The sequence below is a fragment of the Arachis hypogaea genome, chromosome 16 (assembly GCF_003086295.3).
Source record: "Arachis hypogaea cultivar Tifrunner chromosome 16, arahy.Tifrunner.gnm2.J5K5, whole genome shotgun sequence".
NCBI classification, from domain to species: domain Eukaryota; kingdom Viridiplantae; phylum Streptophyta; class Magnoliopsida; order Fabales; family Fabaceae; genus Arachis; species Arachis hypogaea.
The window spans coordinates 9417164-9435310 of NC_092051.1; the positions used below are offsets into that span (position 1 = coordinate 9417164).

General features: G+C 31.8%; 2 protein-coding genes across 3 annotated transcripts; both read right to left on the reverse strand.

Moving 5' to 3' along the window:
• Window positions 1–3460: 3460 nt before the first annotated feature.
• Window positions 3461–6838, reverse strand: LOC112756326 (pentatricopeptide repeat-containing protein At1g80270, mitochondrial). The gene is made up of 3 exons (XM_025804863.3): window positions 6616–6838; window positions 5571–6108; window positions 3461–4883 (listed from the first exon to the last, which is right to left on the reverse strand). The coding sequence occupies exons 1-3, from the start codon at window positions 6648–6650 to the stop codon at window positions 3639–3641; spliced, it is 1818 nt and encodes a 605-aa protein (XP_025660648.1). The 5' UTR covers window positions 6651–6838; the 3' UTR covers window positions 3461–3638.
• Window positions 6839–9911: 3073 nt separating this feature from the next.
• LOC112758574 (calmodulin-like protein 3) lies at window positions 9912–10466 on the reverse strand. 2 transcript variants are annotated; one of them, XM_072219299.1, is made up of 2 exons: window positions 10200–10466; window positions 9912–10166 (listed from the first exon to the last, which is right to left on the reverse strand). In XM_072219299.1, exons 1-2 carry the CDS (start codon window positions 10425–10427, stop codon window positions 9951–9953), a joined length of 444 nt encoding a protein of 147 aa, XP_072075400.1. In that variant the 5' UTR covers window positions 10428–10466; the 3' UTR covers window positions 9912–9950. The 2 variants fall into 2 exon arrangements, with proteins under 2 accessions (XP_072075400.1, XP_025663064.1); XM_025807279.3 differs by having other exon boundaries at window positions 9912–10466.
• Window positions 10467–18147: the final 7681 nt, after the last annotated feature.

Consider the following 18147-nt stretch of genomic DNA (forward strand, 5'->3'; position numbering starts at 1 on the left):
GTTATTTGGTGTTCTTGGTGTTGGTGTTGGTTGGTGTTGGTGGTGGTGTTGGTGTTGATGGTGGTTGTGGTGGTAATGGTTGTGGCAGTGGAGGTGGTGGGGTGAGGAAGGTGAAAAGGAGAATGATGATGATGAGGGTATTTTGGTCCAAGAATTCGGGGAAGGATGATTTTAAAGCGTTTTTGAACGTTGATGATGATTTTAATAACGAAAAAAGGTCGGGGACGATTTTAATTTTGACCCAAGAGGTTAGGGACGAAAACAATACTTAACCCTTAGAAAAATTGCCTCTTTTTAAAAAGAGTGATGCTATATGTACAAATATTTTTGTAATTAAGTCTAACCAAATTAATACAGAATCTAGTAGAAAAAAAAGTTTGTGTATGTCACTATTTTTTTTTTTTTGCATTTTTTGCAGCACACAAACTTTTAAAATTTAACACAAAAAATTTTACAAATAACACAAATTTATTAATATAGCACACAATTCTTTTTCACATAACAAATTTTTACATATAGCACACAAATCGTTGTTACGAATATATTTTGTTTGCTGCAAATGTATTTTGTTATTTGGATGAGTTGTGTGTAATTCTCCAAAAATTTATGTTGCACATCAAAATTTCTGTGCTATCACTAAAATTTATGTGTTGTGCATATTTTATTGGTACAATATACAAATGTTTATATATAGCACATGAATTTTTGCTACAAATGTATTTTGTTATTTGGGTGTTATATGTATTTCATTGGTTAGGAGAAGATGAAAACGACGAGTACATTGTTTTAGTGTGATTAAGTGAGGTGAGTGATTTGCTTCGCTTGTTGCATGAAGAAGATTGAAGGATCTAACCTAAGGTGATTCTGCGTGGTGGTTTCTTCAACTTCAAATCTAGGTTGTCAAGGACAAGTATTTTGAAGGTCTAGTAAAAAATTCCTTCAAGTAACCAAAGTTATTAAGAACATGTTTTTTAGAGGTCTAGTAGAAAAAATAATTTCTTTTCTGTTAATTCTATCCTTTTACATTAAAGTTTGTGCCTTTCAATTCTATTTTCATAATTAATCCTCCATTTTTTGTTTCTGCTGTTAATTTCCTTATCATACACGATGATTATAATAAAAGAGAATGAGGAGAGAAAAAAAAAGAAAAAAATAAATTAAACAGAAACAACATCAAGAAGAAGAAAAATTCCACTTGTGTATAAAAGAGAAGAGTAGGGACTTGGTTAAAAATTTAGTTCAAAATATGATTGAAGGTCTCATATTTCTCTCTTAAAAACTCCCTTTTAAAAGTGAAAAATATACCTACGAATTCAAATAATGTTATCAAAAGTTACCAATTAAAAATATTTTTATATAAAAAAAATGCAAAATTTAACTTTTAATATATTTATTGTGTATTAATTAAAATAATTTTTTTTAAATTTTTATTAATTATAATCTTAGGACACACGTTAATACTTTGTTTAGATTGATAATGAAAAATAAAAAAAAATGAGGAAAAAAAAGAAAAAGGGAATTTTTAATAAATCCTACAACTTAAAATAAAAATAATAATTATTTTGAAAAAGAAAAAATATGTGAAGAAATTTTTTTTCTTTATTGGTAAACAGTCAATTAAAAAAATGGTGGATACTACAATGAATACTTTATAGAGTAAAGTATTGTTTTTGTCCTCAACGTTTGGGGTAAATTCTATTTGTGTCCCTAACGTTTAAATCGTCCTATTTGTATCCCTAACGTTTGTAAAAATGATTCAATGTTATCCTGCCGTCAATTACACATCATGAGCGCTTTAGTTTGAGTTTTAAAAATCTCTTCTTGAAGTTAGAATACAAATGTTTGGGATAGAATCGATGATCTACTCTGAAAAATAGCTCATCAAATGTTGAAACTAATTCCTACAATATTTACATAATTCACTTTTCTATAGACATAATTGAATCTAAACACAAATAGTGGGTATAATATTAAAATCGAACACATCCAAGTGAGACCTAATTGAGAATGAATACATCTAAGTGAAAATAATTGAAAAATATAATCTGATTTGTTAGTATAATTGATAGTAGGATAACATTGAATCACTTTTATAAACGTTAAGGATACAAATAGGACGATTTAAACGTTAGGGATACAAATAGAACTTACCACAAACGTTGGGGACAAAAACGATACTTTACTCTACTTTATAATTGTCTTTATTTAAAAATATTTCTTTTTTACCCTTAGATGATGGATTGTATGATTAAATTTTAATATCTATAAAAGTGTTGTCTTTGTTTAAAATGTAGTTAAATAAATGGGGGATGCTCTCATAAAGATGCGTAAAACATCTTTCTGTAAAGACATTTACGTGTCGCATTATTTTTGGACGTATTAATGAACCGGTTATTTTTGAATTTCTTAACAAATTAGAATAAAACCAATTTTTTTTATAAAATAACAATAAACCCAATTTTTTTTAGAGATTTAATTGTATTTTTTTAATTTTTAGGGATTTAAATGGCCAAAAAACAAAAAGTCAGGAATATAATTGTCTTTTTATAAAAAAAATTAAAGATATTCGGTTTAGATGGTATGATTCGATCAGATCAAATCGGGTCTAATAATTATAATGCAGACAATTAGATTTATTATTGTTGCTATAATAAACCGATTTTGTTCTGGTTTATAATAAAAAATTAAATTATTAACTGATTTAATAAGAATGTCCAATAATAACATGACATGTGTAAACGTCTTTAAAAAAAAAAGATATTTTTAATATCTTTATTAAAGTGGTCTCCTAAATAAATAAATCACTTTTAAACAAAACATCTTTATAAAAAGATGTTTTTCCATCTTCATTTCAGTAGTTACCTTAAAAAATATGGAAGAAGTTCTCTTTATAAAAAACACTCAAGTTGAATGACGCGACTAATCATAGATAATAAGAAACGTTCCCACTGCCAACGTGCACAACTTTACAACTCACATGTTAATGACTGCGCCAAACTTGCAAGAAACAATCATTTTCATTGAGAAGATACCTAAACATAAATCAAAAGATATTGTGGAAAGGATGAAGTTAAATTTAGCTAACCGTCTGATAGTGCAACTCATATCATTAGATTCATTACATCACGAGTTATTTAAGGAGAAAACAAAGAGGTTTGTTAACAAGATTCGTATTGCCAAAATCATAGATCATTTGCATCAAAACTGGTTATACAGTAGTTAAGATTAGGAATGATGATCCAGAGCATAACATGATGAACTTGAATAATAAATCATAAAATCAAATAGACTTATGTACATCTGTAATCTGAACAAGACTACAAGCTCAATGATGACTTTAATGTATTGATGTGGTTTATTTATTATTACTTGTTAGCAAATGGGTCAATAATATGAAATTAAGTTCCCAACCCTTTAATATAGCACAACAGCATCTAACATCTTTTGTAATTAGCTACCATTTCATCCAAAAATCCACATATAATAAAATTATGCAGCTGACAGATTTTGTTCTTAGTCATAAAGGATTTTTTAAATATAAAAAATTTTAATTCTAAAGATGTTCGATCAACAACTAAACTAATAGTGCTTGCAAGGCTGAGTAGAAGCAACCCTTACAGAAATATCTATTGATTTCCTCAATCAAGCAAATCCGAAGCTGGATTCTTCCTAAAACCATCAACTTGAGCCAACAGATTTGCAAAATCCCTGTTGGGAAATACGTTATCAGCCTTCATGCTGTCCCTAATCCGATAGGCCGGAAGCTTGGCATTTATATAGGCCTGTACGAGAATTTGGTATTGCCTCAGACGAATCGTGTAGCCAGCTTGTTTGATTTTGTGCAAAATCTTTTCTGAATTATGGACGTCGCCCCTCTTAGCATACTGCTCCATAATAGCAATATAAGAAATGATTAATGGTTTCAACTGGCTTTGCATGATAGCCTTTTGCAGAATAGTGTCTGCCTTCTCCACTTCCCCTGCTTGGATGTGAAGTTTCACTAGGTCGTCCAATGTCAATGGGCCTATTTGACACCCGCTCTCTGCCATTCGCTTAATGAGATCTTTGCCCTTTGCTAGCATCTTATTATTTGCATAAACCTTCAGCATGACTGAGTAGTTCTTGGAAGAAAGCTTCCACCTCTTTGATATCATTTCGAAAACAGCCTCTGCTTCATCAATTTTCTTCAACTTTCCAAAAGCTTCAATCGCAGCGAGACAATCTTCAATTCGAGGGGAAGCCTGACAGACCTCCCAAATTCTTCCCACTTCATCAGCCTTACCCAGATTTGCGTATAGAGGAAGCAAATATCGACCAAGCCAAGAATTCTCTTCCAAATTTTCACCTTCCATTTCCTTCAACATATCTTCGGCTTTTTTTTCAAGCCCAGCAGTTTTGTAGTGTCCAACCAAAACTGCTTTTGTTCGGATGTCTGGTTCAATCCCTTGAGCCTTCATTTTCTCAACAATTAGATCCATGCCATCAATATCTTTGGACTGGCCTTTTGCGTCTATTAATATTTTATAAGTAAAAGGCGAAGGTTTGACATTCTCATTTTCCATCATCAACAATACATCGGCTATTTTCTTCTTGTCATGCCTCTTATACAGAAGAAGCAACTGATTCCAAACAAATGATGTAAGAGGGAATTTCAAATCTTTCATTTTGTTGAAAGTTTCCTCTGCTTTCTTCAAATTGTTCTGAGCAACACAACTTGCTAAAAGGGTTTGATATACTGTCTCTCCTTTAAAAGATTCTGGAATACGCTCAATGTACATCTCCGCTTCATGTAACCCACGCAATTTAGCAATCAAATCAACACGGGTAGCATGATCTCTCTCAGTAACTTCAAGCTGACTTTTTGATACAACCCACTCTGAGAGCTACACAGAACCAACGATAAAAAATAGATAAAATCACATTGGAAGACATTATTAATGTAAAAATAAAAAATAAAAGAAAAACATTTACAGCTAGCAACAAATCAGTAAAATAAACCTACAAAAAGCCAAAGTTAACATGTGAACATAATTACAACAAATAACTGATGAAAAGATGCCCATAACTTGCAACAGCAGAACAATTTACTTACGGTCAGGTGCATTTACAGCTGATCAACATGATATGAATGTTAGAATTTCGCACAAGGTCACAAATGAAATTAGCAGCTGTAATGTTCGATACACATTCATGACCCAAATTCTAATCATTACATAAAAGGGGTATTCATTCCGTGAAACATTGAGGGAGTGAAACAGAAGGATTACGTCAAAGGAAACTAAACACTCACAAGATTCTTCTTAAAAAAATCAATAGTGGCTAAGGTACGAACAACAAAGTCATGACGGAGGAGTTGGAGCATAGCATGGCATGACATTGAATGACAACATTAATTTGCTCAGTTTGAGAGTTTCAAAATGACATTACTTGAAAATATTATTCAAGAAAACATCAAATATCCACCATTATTGACATATAAGGGTAATGAGAAATTAACTTAATTGCTAGCACAATACTTTTAATGCTATGTTCTATTTATTAGGAGCAAAAAAATAGTTTGATCCAATTACCTGAAAAGCTTTAAAATACAGTTTGCGCCTTCGAAGATTAACCATGGCCAGTGCGATATCTTGTCTGCTTAGTTCTTTCCCTTCTTCAACCCACTTATCCATAAGCACATGAACAGAAGTAGTTGGAGAACTATCAATCAATTTGAAAATTTCGGACTGAGCTCGTCGACGTACTTTTTTCTCACTTGGTTCAACCTCAGTGTCTGAAAACTCCAACTCCTCGCGTGGCTCCTCACCATCTTTAATATCATTGAATTCGTCTTTACCATATTCAGAATCAGCAGCTGGTGTCTCAAGCTCAGAAAACCCATCCTCCAAATCATCCTGATCTTTCGTGCTACTGGCATCAGCTTGTGAAGAAAGTTCGCGCCTACTCACAGTGAATTTTAAGGAGGCATGCCTGGAATGGTAGAACATATTCGGCAACAAAAAACGACCATATGCCATTCTAGATGAGTCCAACGTACTAGAATCATCTTCCACCCGAGTACCCGAAACTGATTTGATGCAAGAAGCTCTCACATTAAACCCTCGGTTCCTAGGAAAAAAAGTTCGCACCATTAAACAATCAGCTCCTAACCCTCACTAGTATTATAGTTATAGAAATAAATGTAAAGCCTGAAACAGACAAATAAAAATTTCATAAAGGAAATGACATTCTTTCTCTTTCAAATAGACAATGCATAATATATGTATTCTAAGTTGCTAGACATGTGAGGCAATCCAATTGATAAGAACAACGTACTAATCAATAAAATTTAGCTCGTCTATCTTCATTTCTTAATCTATTGATATTGTGTTTTAGTGTCGCGGATGCATAACATCAAAAAAAAAAAAAAAATCCTAATTGATTTAATTTTATTATTTTTTCTCCCTCAAATTTCGTATTTGTTATCCAATTTCTCCATTACAAAATCAATTCAAAAAATTGACAAAAGCGGAGTTGCAATCGAGACTAGGGGACGCGAACGGAGCTATAAGATTGATTTTTTTTTATAGCAGGGAGAGAAAAGAAGAGAAAGAGGACGATTAGGGTTAGGATTACCTGAGAGGAAGAGAAGCTCGACGAAGAGCCCACATATTTGACGGAGCAAGATCGCTGGAATCGGAAGTACTACAGTGAGAGTGAGAGTGAGTGTGAAAGAAGAAAGATGGAAGCTTGGCTTGAACCTTCAACCCTAGTTAAAACCCTTCTCTCTCTACCTTTTTTTTTTTGGGCTTGGCTTCTCTCTCTACTTTTATGCACTAAATAAAAATATAAATGGACCAGTTTTTTGGTCCACTCATTGAAAGACTTTTGTATCTGTTTTTTCCAAATTACTAAAAAAAAATGTATATGTTCACAAAAAGAAAATGTATATTATACATTAGTATTGCATTGAAAAAAAATATTTGACTTAATCCATATAAAAAATTAGTAAAATTAGAAATTAATTCTCAAAATGTATTCAAAAAGGGTAATGAATGAAAAATTTAAACTTATTTTAATAATTATATAAATATGTAATAAGCTGATTTATATCAGAATTATTACTTTATATTTGGATGGTTATAATTTATTTTGTTTAAATTTCATTTAACATTATTGTATATATGGTAAAGTTATTAAGGTGGGTATGCAATTATTTTTTACATTATTTTATATTTAATATTGATGTTAATTTAGTATGATAATCATGATTTTGAAATAATCAACGGTTGTTCATATTCAGAAATTTCAAATTATTTTTGAAATTATTTTTTCATCTTCAAATCATCAAACATTATCCTACGAGGCAATTGAATATTTAAAAGAAACCATTAAAAACAATTTTATTTTTTTGTGTATATAAAATAGAAGATGGAAACTTGGAAAGTATATTTTGTGAGTCAAAGGTGAAAACAATATGGTGGATGGCCTTAAGTGACGATGATGTGTATAATAAATGAGTACTAATAATATTAAAATTTGTCTGAGAATTGGATGCAATAAGATGTTAAATGTAATAGATTATTCTTTGTTATTATTTAAATTATTTGACATAATAGAAGTATAAAGATTTTTGAAAATGAAGTACTTAAGTTTAATAGTAATTGGAAGCATGTTAAGGTTCTTATAAATCAATGTGATTAGTGAAAGAGAAGAAAGCATATTAAGGTGATGGATTAAAGCATGTTAATGGGCAGTAGTGTTAGTGGGTATGTGTAGTATATATTTTTAGCTATAATAATTTGATTGACGGTGGATACTTTGAAAACATCCATGGTATAATAAAATGTTTTATGAGAGAGAGTGTTATTAAAAAATATGAGGGTGAGATTATTATTTTAAGTATGGAATTAATATTTTAATTTTTATCAGAAAAATTAAAGGTCAAAGAAAAGGACATTATGATCTTTATTGATAATAAGACTGAGATCTAAATGGAAAGGAAGGAATGTCTTTAGAGCAATGGAACCTAAAGAATAAGGCTCATGGATAAATCATTTGATGCAAAATATTGGAATCAAATTTAAGAACACTACTGATTTTAAGGCAATAAATAAATGGGAGAGTATGGTTATGACTTATGATAAAAATACATTATTTATATATAAATAAAACAAGCAGATCAACAATTTTCAAGTAGACAAGGAGCAATAACGCTGAAGTAAAGTAAAAATCTTTAAATTAAAGCATTAATATTAAAAGTATTTGTATTTATGTAGTTATATTAACAAATGATAGATATTAAAAGGCAGTTTCATTCACAATGATCCACCAAAATTCAGATCAAATCACAATAAAAAAAAGCATTTTTAGACAACCCAGATCAAATAATCATTCAACAACCCAACAATTACAACACAGCAACAAATATTACAATGACATTTGAACAAAAATTTTAGAAATTAAAAGGAAAAAGAAAAAATCGAGCATTCAGCAACTAGAGCAAAATTAAAAGCAGGGCCACTAACTTTCGGCGAGAGCAGAGACGACGGCAAGCGGTGACCCAATGGCGAGCTGCTCCAAGCCACAGTCACAGAAGCCAGCGAGGATGGGGACGATGTGCCAAGTTACCTGGGTTCCGGACAGGGGGAAGAGGAAGAAGCGGAAGCGCCGAGCCTGGGACGGCGGCGGCAAAGAACCTAGGATTTTGGTTTGGGACTTTCACTGCTTTGCTTCAGAGGGGTAATTGGAGAAGATAAAGAACGATTGAATTTTTGTTTTTTTTATATGTTTTGCTTAAAAGGGACACAAATGATTAGAGAAATTGAAGAAGATGAAAAAATTTTGATTTTTTGTTTTTTTAATATGTTTTTGTTTTGTTATTTAAATTATTTGAAAGTATAAAATTAGGATTAATTGAATTCTAAAATTTTGTTAATTTAAAAGGATATTTTTATCTAATGAAATAAAAGAAAGATGTTTAAGACTTTTTATAAAATTAAATAAAAAATATTTTTTTATTTTTATTTAATTAAAGGAGTATATTAATAAAAGTGGTGATATAATATATATTTAAAAAAACAAAAATTAAATGCTGATGAAGAAAATAAATTCCACGTAACTTATTATTATTTGTCTATATTTTAAACGTATTACTTTATTATTGTACCAGCAAACACCATAGAACAAATATAAATATATGATAATAAGGAGTGAGATGAACCAGGTAAGGTTGTGAAAATAGAATGATAATAATTAGTATGCTAAAATTATTTGAAAGAAGAATATGGAGGCAAATACAATAAGGAAAAGTATAGAATATTAATATATTATCTATTAATTTATTGTCAATAATAATTAATATTAAAAACACTTCTAATAAGAAAAATATATATAAAAAGACATATTTAAGAGATACATTCATAAAGATATTTTTATTAGACACAGTTATACAAAAAATATTTTCGTTAGACACATTTATAAAAATAGTTTTATTAAATATAGCCATAAGCAAGAATTGATTGGAGTTGGTAGAATCCTTGGTTACTTATCGGGATTGATAAAATAAATAGAGTGCTCATCAATAACTTACAAGAAGAAACTTACTTTATGTTTTGTTATGTAATTTTAATTTTTGTTTGTTTGACAGTCTGTTATTATATTTTAGTTGTTGGTTTTCTAAATCACTTCAATGTGACGTGTGCTTTGTTTGATTTGCATTTATTCACAGAGATAATCCACATATCAAATTTTCTCTTCCCGTTCTTAGATCGAATATCGTCTCCATTAGATAAGAATGTAGAGATAAAATAGAAATGAACATAGAAAAGAAGCCTGGATTTCACTAAATTTATAATTAAACAGAAGATTGAAATGGAGATACATCCAATTTTCTTCCTGATGATATAAATATCATATGTGCAAAAGCTAATAATAATCATCTATGCAATAAAAGATACACACATTAATAATTAGTTGACAAGCTTAATCATTTGCTTAAACTCTTTGAAATCAAGCATGCCATCGCCATCCAAATCCACTTTCTTGATCAAGTTCTTGCAATCCTCTAAGGTCTTCTTTCCTTGCCTTAAGCCCAATGAGCACAAAACCGAACTCAATTCCTCACCACTAACAAACCCGTCGCCATTTTGATCGAACAATTTGAAAGCCTCCTTCATGTCCTCTTCCTCGTCGCCGTCGCCGCCGCCGCCGCCGCAGACGTCGTCGTCGTCACCCATTACGTTCTTGTACAACCTCTCAAACTCGTCAAAGTCTACGTATCCGTCGCCATTCGCGTCGAGTCTCGCGATCATTTGAATCAAATCATGCTTCATGACGCCTAACCCTAGTTTTGTTACGGACTCTAAAAGCTCCTCCTTTGAGATCTTCCCGTCGTCATCATGATCAAACATTTGGAATATGCGTCCGAAGTCCGCCAATTGATTCATGTTTGAGCAATGAATTAAACACACTATTACCACAATTGAAAATTGGGAAGATTTGATTGATGGCTTGCTATGTTATGATGAACAATGAGTGAGATGGTAGGGTATAAAAATGTGAGGGGGGAAAGAAAAAAGTTAGTACTAAACAAAAGGTTGGCAGAGAGGTTTCTCAATATTAACAAATTAAACTAGAATTGATGAGAATGATCACATGCAGTTACAAGTTAATGGCACATCCATAATCCTGTTATACTTAATTTGTTTGTTTGTTCTTTAATTAGGGCGTTTCACAAACTAAGCTAATTAATGATACCATTAGTTTGGTTCGTTTTGTTAATGTATTCACAGGCACACAGAGTGAAATTGCAATATATACATAATGGCTCTTTCTTTTTTCATATCATAAATTAGTTGTGCAAGCTAAGCAAGTCACTGTTATAGTGGTATATGTATATCCACCAACAAAAAGCTGAGAATTTTGTTATTAAAATTAAATAATTAATACTCTAGCGTGGAATTTTATAATTGAGGGATCTCAACTTATTTTTATTTCTAAGATAGATAATTACTTGTAAATATTAATTAAGTATATTTTACTTTCATTTATGAAAATTCAAAAACAACTATTTAATTTTTAGCAATGCTACATTATTAAGTCATGTTGGTAATTGAATTTAATAAAATTTATTGGATACCCAAAAAAATTAGTTGAAGAAAAAGGAAAAAAAGACACACACAAAAAAAAGAAAATTAAAAATAATTAATTAAATTTAGTTACAAAAATAATTTGTTCATCTAGGCTTCTAATAATCTAATTATGCATTTATAAATATTGTATTGTGAGAATAACTTATGCGTACTTCATATATTTATGATATAAAGAGACTAAGTATTGTATAATAATTTTGGGTAAAGTATATTTTTTGTCCTGAAATTTGATAAAAATTTTAAAAATATCTCTAAGTTTTATTTTGTTTTAATTTTGTCCCAAAAATTTTCGATTTGCATCAAATATACCCCTGATGGCTAATTTTTTAAAAAATTTAAAACCAATTCAACAACAATTTTATAAGAACAACCTTCAACATAAGCAAATCAAGCATAATTTTCATGCATTGTTGTTAGATTGGTCTTAAATTTTTTGAAAATTTAGCCGTCTAGGGTATGTTTGATGTAAATCGAAAACTTCTAGAAAAAAATTGAAACAAAATAAAACTTAGGAGTATTTTTAAAATTTTTGCCAAACTTCAAAGACAAAAAGTATACTTTACCCTATTATTTAATAGTTATTATTTTATATTTTTAAATATTAAAATGTCTAATTTAATTTCATATATTTTGATTTTGTTTATTTAAGGTTCAATTATTCTATTGGTTCTTATAGTTTCACTAAATTTTTAATTAAGTCTCTATACTTTTTTTCTTTTAATTAGGTCCCTACATTACTATTAATTTTATAACTAGGTCCTTCATAGTGTAAAAAATGATAGAATTAACTGAATAATTATTTACAAATTGAAAGTATTTTTAATTAAAAATCTAACTAGATATTTGACTACATGTATTTTGGGAGACATATTTTATTAATTTTAACGTTTTTTATATGAAAAGCAAAGTAGTAACTCGTAGTTTATATCTTAACTCGTAAGACTGTTGTAGTATCGTAATTCGCAAAATCGTTAAACGAAACGTATATGTGAATCGTAAATTAAAAAAATATGAACATATGAAGGTTTAAAAATATAAAAATAAATTCAAATTTTTACATATCTATCAATTATAAGTTTTTTTGTTTTAATTATTTGTGCAGTATATTAATATACAATAATGACCAGTATAATATAACCCTTTTGTTCCAAAAAAAGAAAAGTTCATTAGATGTGAATAAAATTAAGTGTTTATAGATAGGACTATGGCAGAAACAAAAAAAAGGGGTCTCCCACATTCAAGACAAATGAGTAGAGTAGCAATGGAAATAAACTAAAGAAGAAGAGGAAATTGCAGAAAGAATAGAGAGAAATAAAAACTATTCAAAATATAACAAAACAAATTCAACGCTAATTTTAACTTTTTTTTTTTAATTTTAAAATTCAAACACTAGAATTTTCCTATTTCTATTTTTTCTTTCATCTGTGTGATTCAAATATTTTATTCTCTTCTTCTTAACAATAAATTAATAATACCTTTGCAGCTCTACTAATCTAGTTTATCTATATACCAAATCAACTAATAGCTCAGAATAAAAAAAAAAAGAGAGCAAAATAGAGCACACATGTTAAAACTTAAAAGGGTCGAGAAAAAAAAATGGGAGAAGCAGAAGAACAAAGATAATGATCAATATTAAAAGAAAAAAAGAGGGGAGAGGCGGAGTGACAGAGGTGATGACGGTGGAAGAAGAAAGAAGAGAGATTTAGCCAAGAACTAAAGGCAACACAATAACTTCAACAACAGAGACTATGGAGACCATAAAAATGAAACAAGACGGGTTCTGAGCACTTTCATCAAAAGCGCGATTTCAACGATTTTGAGTGTTTTTCCGACGATTTTGCACGAACATCATTCCTCTTACTCGAATAACATAAACGAGACGAATTGAGGGAGCAAAATCGCAAACTCGTGCGATTTCACGAGTTGGCTCCCGATTCTAACTACCTTGATGAAAAGGATCCAATTACAAAATTAAAAGTAGTGTAGGGACCTAATTGAAAAGAAAAAATGTACAGGGACCTAATTAAAAATTTGATGAAACTAGAGAGACTAATAGAATAATTAAACCTTTATTTAATTATTAGATTGGACTTTATGTTAGTGGATTTAGATTTTTTTTTATTTTGACCTAGGCTATAAATACTTCCTAAACTATTGTAGTCATCGTAGAGTATAGTTATCAAAACCGAACCGGTGATCAAATCAATCAACTATTGGATCATTGATTCAATTGGTGAGTCACAGGTCGTTGAACCGATTAATCCACTCTCATGTAAATAAAAAATATAAAAAAAGTCAAAAACTTAAATCGGTTAATTCCTCCACCCCTAATAAACTTTTCGCAATATATACATAACAAAATGGTTTTTCAAAATTCACAACTTGTTTATAATAGTCCCATGCAAGATCAGTTTTTTCTTTATTGTTATTTTGTTAGGTTCCAATTGTTGCATTAGTAGTTGATCCTTGTTCTTGAAAAGTTGATATTTTTGACGGTATATTTGATGAAGCCATCCTAAAATAATATATATACAACAACAACATAGAATAACAATATTACACTGTAAAATAAAAAATTGGATAATCTACCTAAGAATCAGCAAGTTATAATCAACTAAATATAATTAACAACAATTAAGAATCAATCGATTTAGTTAATCAACATCATTAATCAACTACTCAGTTAATTAACTTATAAGCCACTAACTGAAATACTAAATAACTTAAAAAAAATTAAAAAAAACATACACGATGCAGTTTACACTTTGCAACACGCAGATAAAGAAGAGGAAGACCATAGACCAAACACAACGATGACGAGAGATGCAACGACAAGACGCACAGCAAGTGACAAGCCAATAAAAAAGATGCACAGGACTGACGAAACGAGGCAGAATAGCCGGTGACATCATAGCAATCATGCGCTGACAGTGGTGGTGGTTGGTGATGTGAGCCTCTCTGAGTTACTGTGTGAGATTGAGAGAGGATCAAGTCTCAGACTCTCAGCTCTTAGGCGGGGATGGGTTTTGGGGAATGGAGACTTTGTTAGCTGTGTTAAGGTTTCTCTTTTTTTTTCTAACGGCAAAACGTCACCGTTTTAGGTTGGGGGCAAAAAAAGAAGAGCTCCAAACTCAGTTAAAATCTATCGATTCATCGATTTTGGTTAAAATCGGCCAGTTCGTATCGAGTCTCACCTGTTCATTTTTTTTTGCGGTCAGACAACTCATCTGGACCGACCTTGTGACCAGTTTGTCAGTTTTTCGGTCCGAACAAACAGGTCAATCCGATTTTGACAACTATGTGTGTTTAGATTACAGTTTACAAACGGGATGATAAGTTTGGAAAACTCTGATTTAATTTGATGATGATCAATCATTATTAAAATAATTAATTGCAAAATTATAAATTTGATAATTGCTAATTTAAATAATTTTGCTATACAGATTTTGGTGATCCATATACTCAGCCATAATATTAATTTATTGTGATGGCTGAAATTATGCTTATGCTAATTGGGCCAATAGCTTGGGAAATAGGCCCAGTGCATTCAGCTTTGAGCAAGATGTTATATTGAGTGACTCAAGCAATTTGTGGTTCATTGGGCCAAAAAGAAAAGAAAAGATCCTAAGCCCAATAAAATCAAACTTCAGCCTTATGCAATTTTGTCATATGAATGTTGGCTGAAATAATTTTAGTTAGGCCAGTTTGAATTATTATTGATATAAGCCCAAATTGCTTTGCTTGCTTACTCCGAAACCAATTTTGAGAGAAAGCAAATATATTACTTCTTGCTTCCAATGGAATCTATTTCTATCATGTGGTGGAATTTAAATTTTATTAAAGTAAAGTTAAGACATGCATTGGAAACATGAGAGAGAGTTAGCCTTTGATTTGATGGACATCATTAAGCTACACGCTACCTAAAGCAAGGGAAGTGGAAAACTTAATTTATTTTATTACATTCATTAATTATTATTCAAGTTTCTCTTCCTACTCTCTCATCTCTCTTCTTCTTCGGTCATATCACAGAACCATGGAAGCTAAGCCTAGCCACCGAAAAGAAGGAGAAGCACGATAAAAGACCATCACAATGATGACAAGAAAAAGAAAACAAAAAGTATGCTGTGGCTGAGATTCTCATCTAAGATTTGGTGAAGAGATCTTAGCTTCTCCATACCCAAAAATGGATGAAGAAGATTTTGGTCAGAGAAGAAGATCCTTGGAGGGATGGCTTATCTCTGATTTTGCTCAACCACCACAAGAGGTAGCTACAGTGGCTATGTGATAGAATAAGTAGAAGTTGGAGCAGATGAAGCTGTCATCATCATGAAGCATCAATGGCCAGGAGTCCATCTTGGAGAGCAAGGCAAGATGGAAGGCTCGGATTGATGAAGATTGGTGACCAAGGAAGGACTAGAGGTAATTGCATGTTGGGTTTTGCATTGGTTATCTCCTCTCTCTCTCTGGCCGAACCGGTTCTGGTTTGAAGAAGAAGAAGATTAGCTTGATTTGTTTGGTTTCAACTGTGGAGGCTTCTCCCTATAAGTAAGGGTGAACAGCCAGGGCTTGAAGCAAGGAGTGAGAGTGCAAGGCACAGTGTTCACATAGCTACCTAAGTTAACAGATTTTCTTCTCCTTCAATACATTCTGTTTTGTATTTTTCTGTTTAATTTTGTCTGTCTTGAGTCTCATGGAAAAAGGCAAACAGTGAGGTTTGTAAGAAAAAACCATAGAGCGAAAAAAGGCAGAGAGTGCAAAATTAAAAGAAAAAGCCATAGATGTCCTTAGAGTTCCTTTGTACATCTGTGTTGTGTTTCATGATTCTGTGGAAATCTCCTTGCAAGTTGAGTTAGCACTTTGCAGTGGAAAGCTTGGCAGTGACCAAGTCAAGTTCAGGATTGGGGATTAGATTCTGGACTTGTCCCAGATAGAAAGGGTAGTTCCTAGGGAGAATTGGTGCTTGTAATCAAGAATGATTATAGTGAAATTCCATCATCTTTGTGATGGAGACTGGATGTAGGCTGCACTACACTTAGTAGCTGAACTAGGATATATCTAGGTGTAACTTTCTCTCTCTTCTACTCCATTTCTGTTTCTGCTGCACAGGAGATAAAACCAAAAATATCTCATGCTAATCGACGAGACAAAAAGAAAAGTCTCGTGACTGGGTACGAGACAAATGAAAAAGTCTCGTGGTTGGTTACGAGACAAAAAGACAAAAAGTCTCCAGAAGTTGTTTCAAAGACCAGCAATTGTTATTAAGTGAAAAAAAAGGGCTAAGATTCAACCCCCCTTCTCTTAGCCACTGAAAACTATCAATTGATATCAGAGCTTGGTCTCAAATAGATCAAGCTTTGTAGCTTGGAGAAAAGATCCAGATGGCAGAAAATAGTGGCTCAAATCTGGTGTCCTACAACCTGACCGAAGGACAGTCAAGCAACAGACCTCCTCTTTTCAATGGGAAAAATTACACCTATTGAAAGGAGAGAATGAAGATCTTTGTGCAAGCAGTGGATTACAGACTTTGGAAGATTATCCTGGATGGTCCTCAATATCCAACCATCACAAGTGTCGAAAGAGTTGTCTCTTTTAAACTAGAAGCAAGCTGGACCGAAGAAGACAGAAAGAAGGTTGAGCTCAACGCCAAGGCCATCAACTTACTCAACTGTGCTATCAGCTTCGAGAAATACCGACGGGTATCACGATGCACAATGGTAAAGGAAATCTGGGACAAACTTCTAGTTACTCATGAAGGAACCACCATTGTAAAGAAGACTAGGATAGATATGCTAAACAGAGAGTATGAAATGTTTGCAATGAAGGAAGGAGAATCTATTGATGAATTGTTTGAGCGCTTCAACATCATCATTGTCGGCTTGGATGCTATGGGAATCAAGTATCTTGAATCTGTACTTGTGAGAAGAGTGTTGAAATGTCTCACAAAAGAGTGGGAAACAAAAGCATTAATAATTTCTGAGAGTAGTGGTCTTGACTCCATGACATATGATGACTTGAGAGGAAATTTACTTGCCTTTGAAAACACCTATTTGAAAAAAGATTCAAAAAGGAAAGGAATAGCTTTTTCATTTGTTACTAACCCTCTGGATGATGAATTCAGTGATAACTCATCTGAAAATGAATTTGTGTTGTTTGCCAAAAAATTTAGGAAAATGGTGAAGTTCAAGGAGAGAGGCAAGGGAGGCAGTTCAAGAAAACAAAAGAAAGATCTCAGCAAGGTGACATGCTACAACTGTAAGAAAACAGGGCATTTCAAATCCGACTGCCCTAAGTTGAAGAAGGAAGAAAAACCGAAGAAAGGAAAGAAAAAGGGACTGATAGCGTCATGGGAGGACCTGGAAAATGACTCAAAAGATGATGAAGAATCTGAAATAAAGTCTCAACCATGTCTCATGGCAGATCACATTGAACAGGTAGTCATTCATAACCCAAACACTGAAGATCTTCATCTTATGATAGACCACCTTTCTGAAAAAATAAGATGTTTTTTGCTTGATAACCAAGATCTTGAACAACAAATCACCATCCTTAAGGCTGAAAATGGTTTTCTCAAAGAAAAACTAAGGGAGGCCGAAACTGCTTGTGAACTTGTTGAAGAAAATAAGCAGTTAAAAGCCCAACTTAGAAGCTATGAAAGTGATCATTCTGTTGTTGCATATGTAAACTGTTTTAAAGAGAATGAAGAGTTGCTAAAAAGAATCAAAAACCTTGAAAACGACTTAGCCAAGTTCACCCAAAGTTCTGAAAATTTAAATCAAATCTTGGCCAGTCAAAAGCCACTTTATGATAAAGCTGGCTTGGAGTTTCATAAGACTTTCAAAGCTGATGAGAAACCTTATTTTGAAAATATGGCTTCATCTTCTAATGATACAAGGTTTCAAAACTCAACAAACTTTAACAAAACAGCAACTCCAAGATTTTGTAGACTATGTAACCGAAATGGACAATTTTCCATTCAATATTTTTTTTGGTGAAAGGATGATTGGTGATAAAGTTT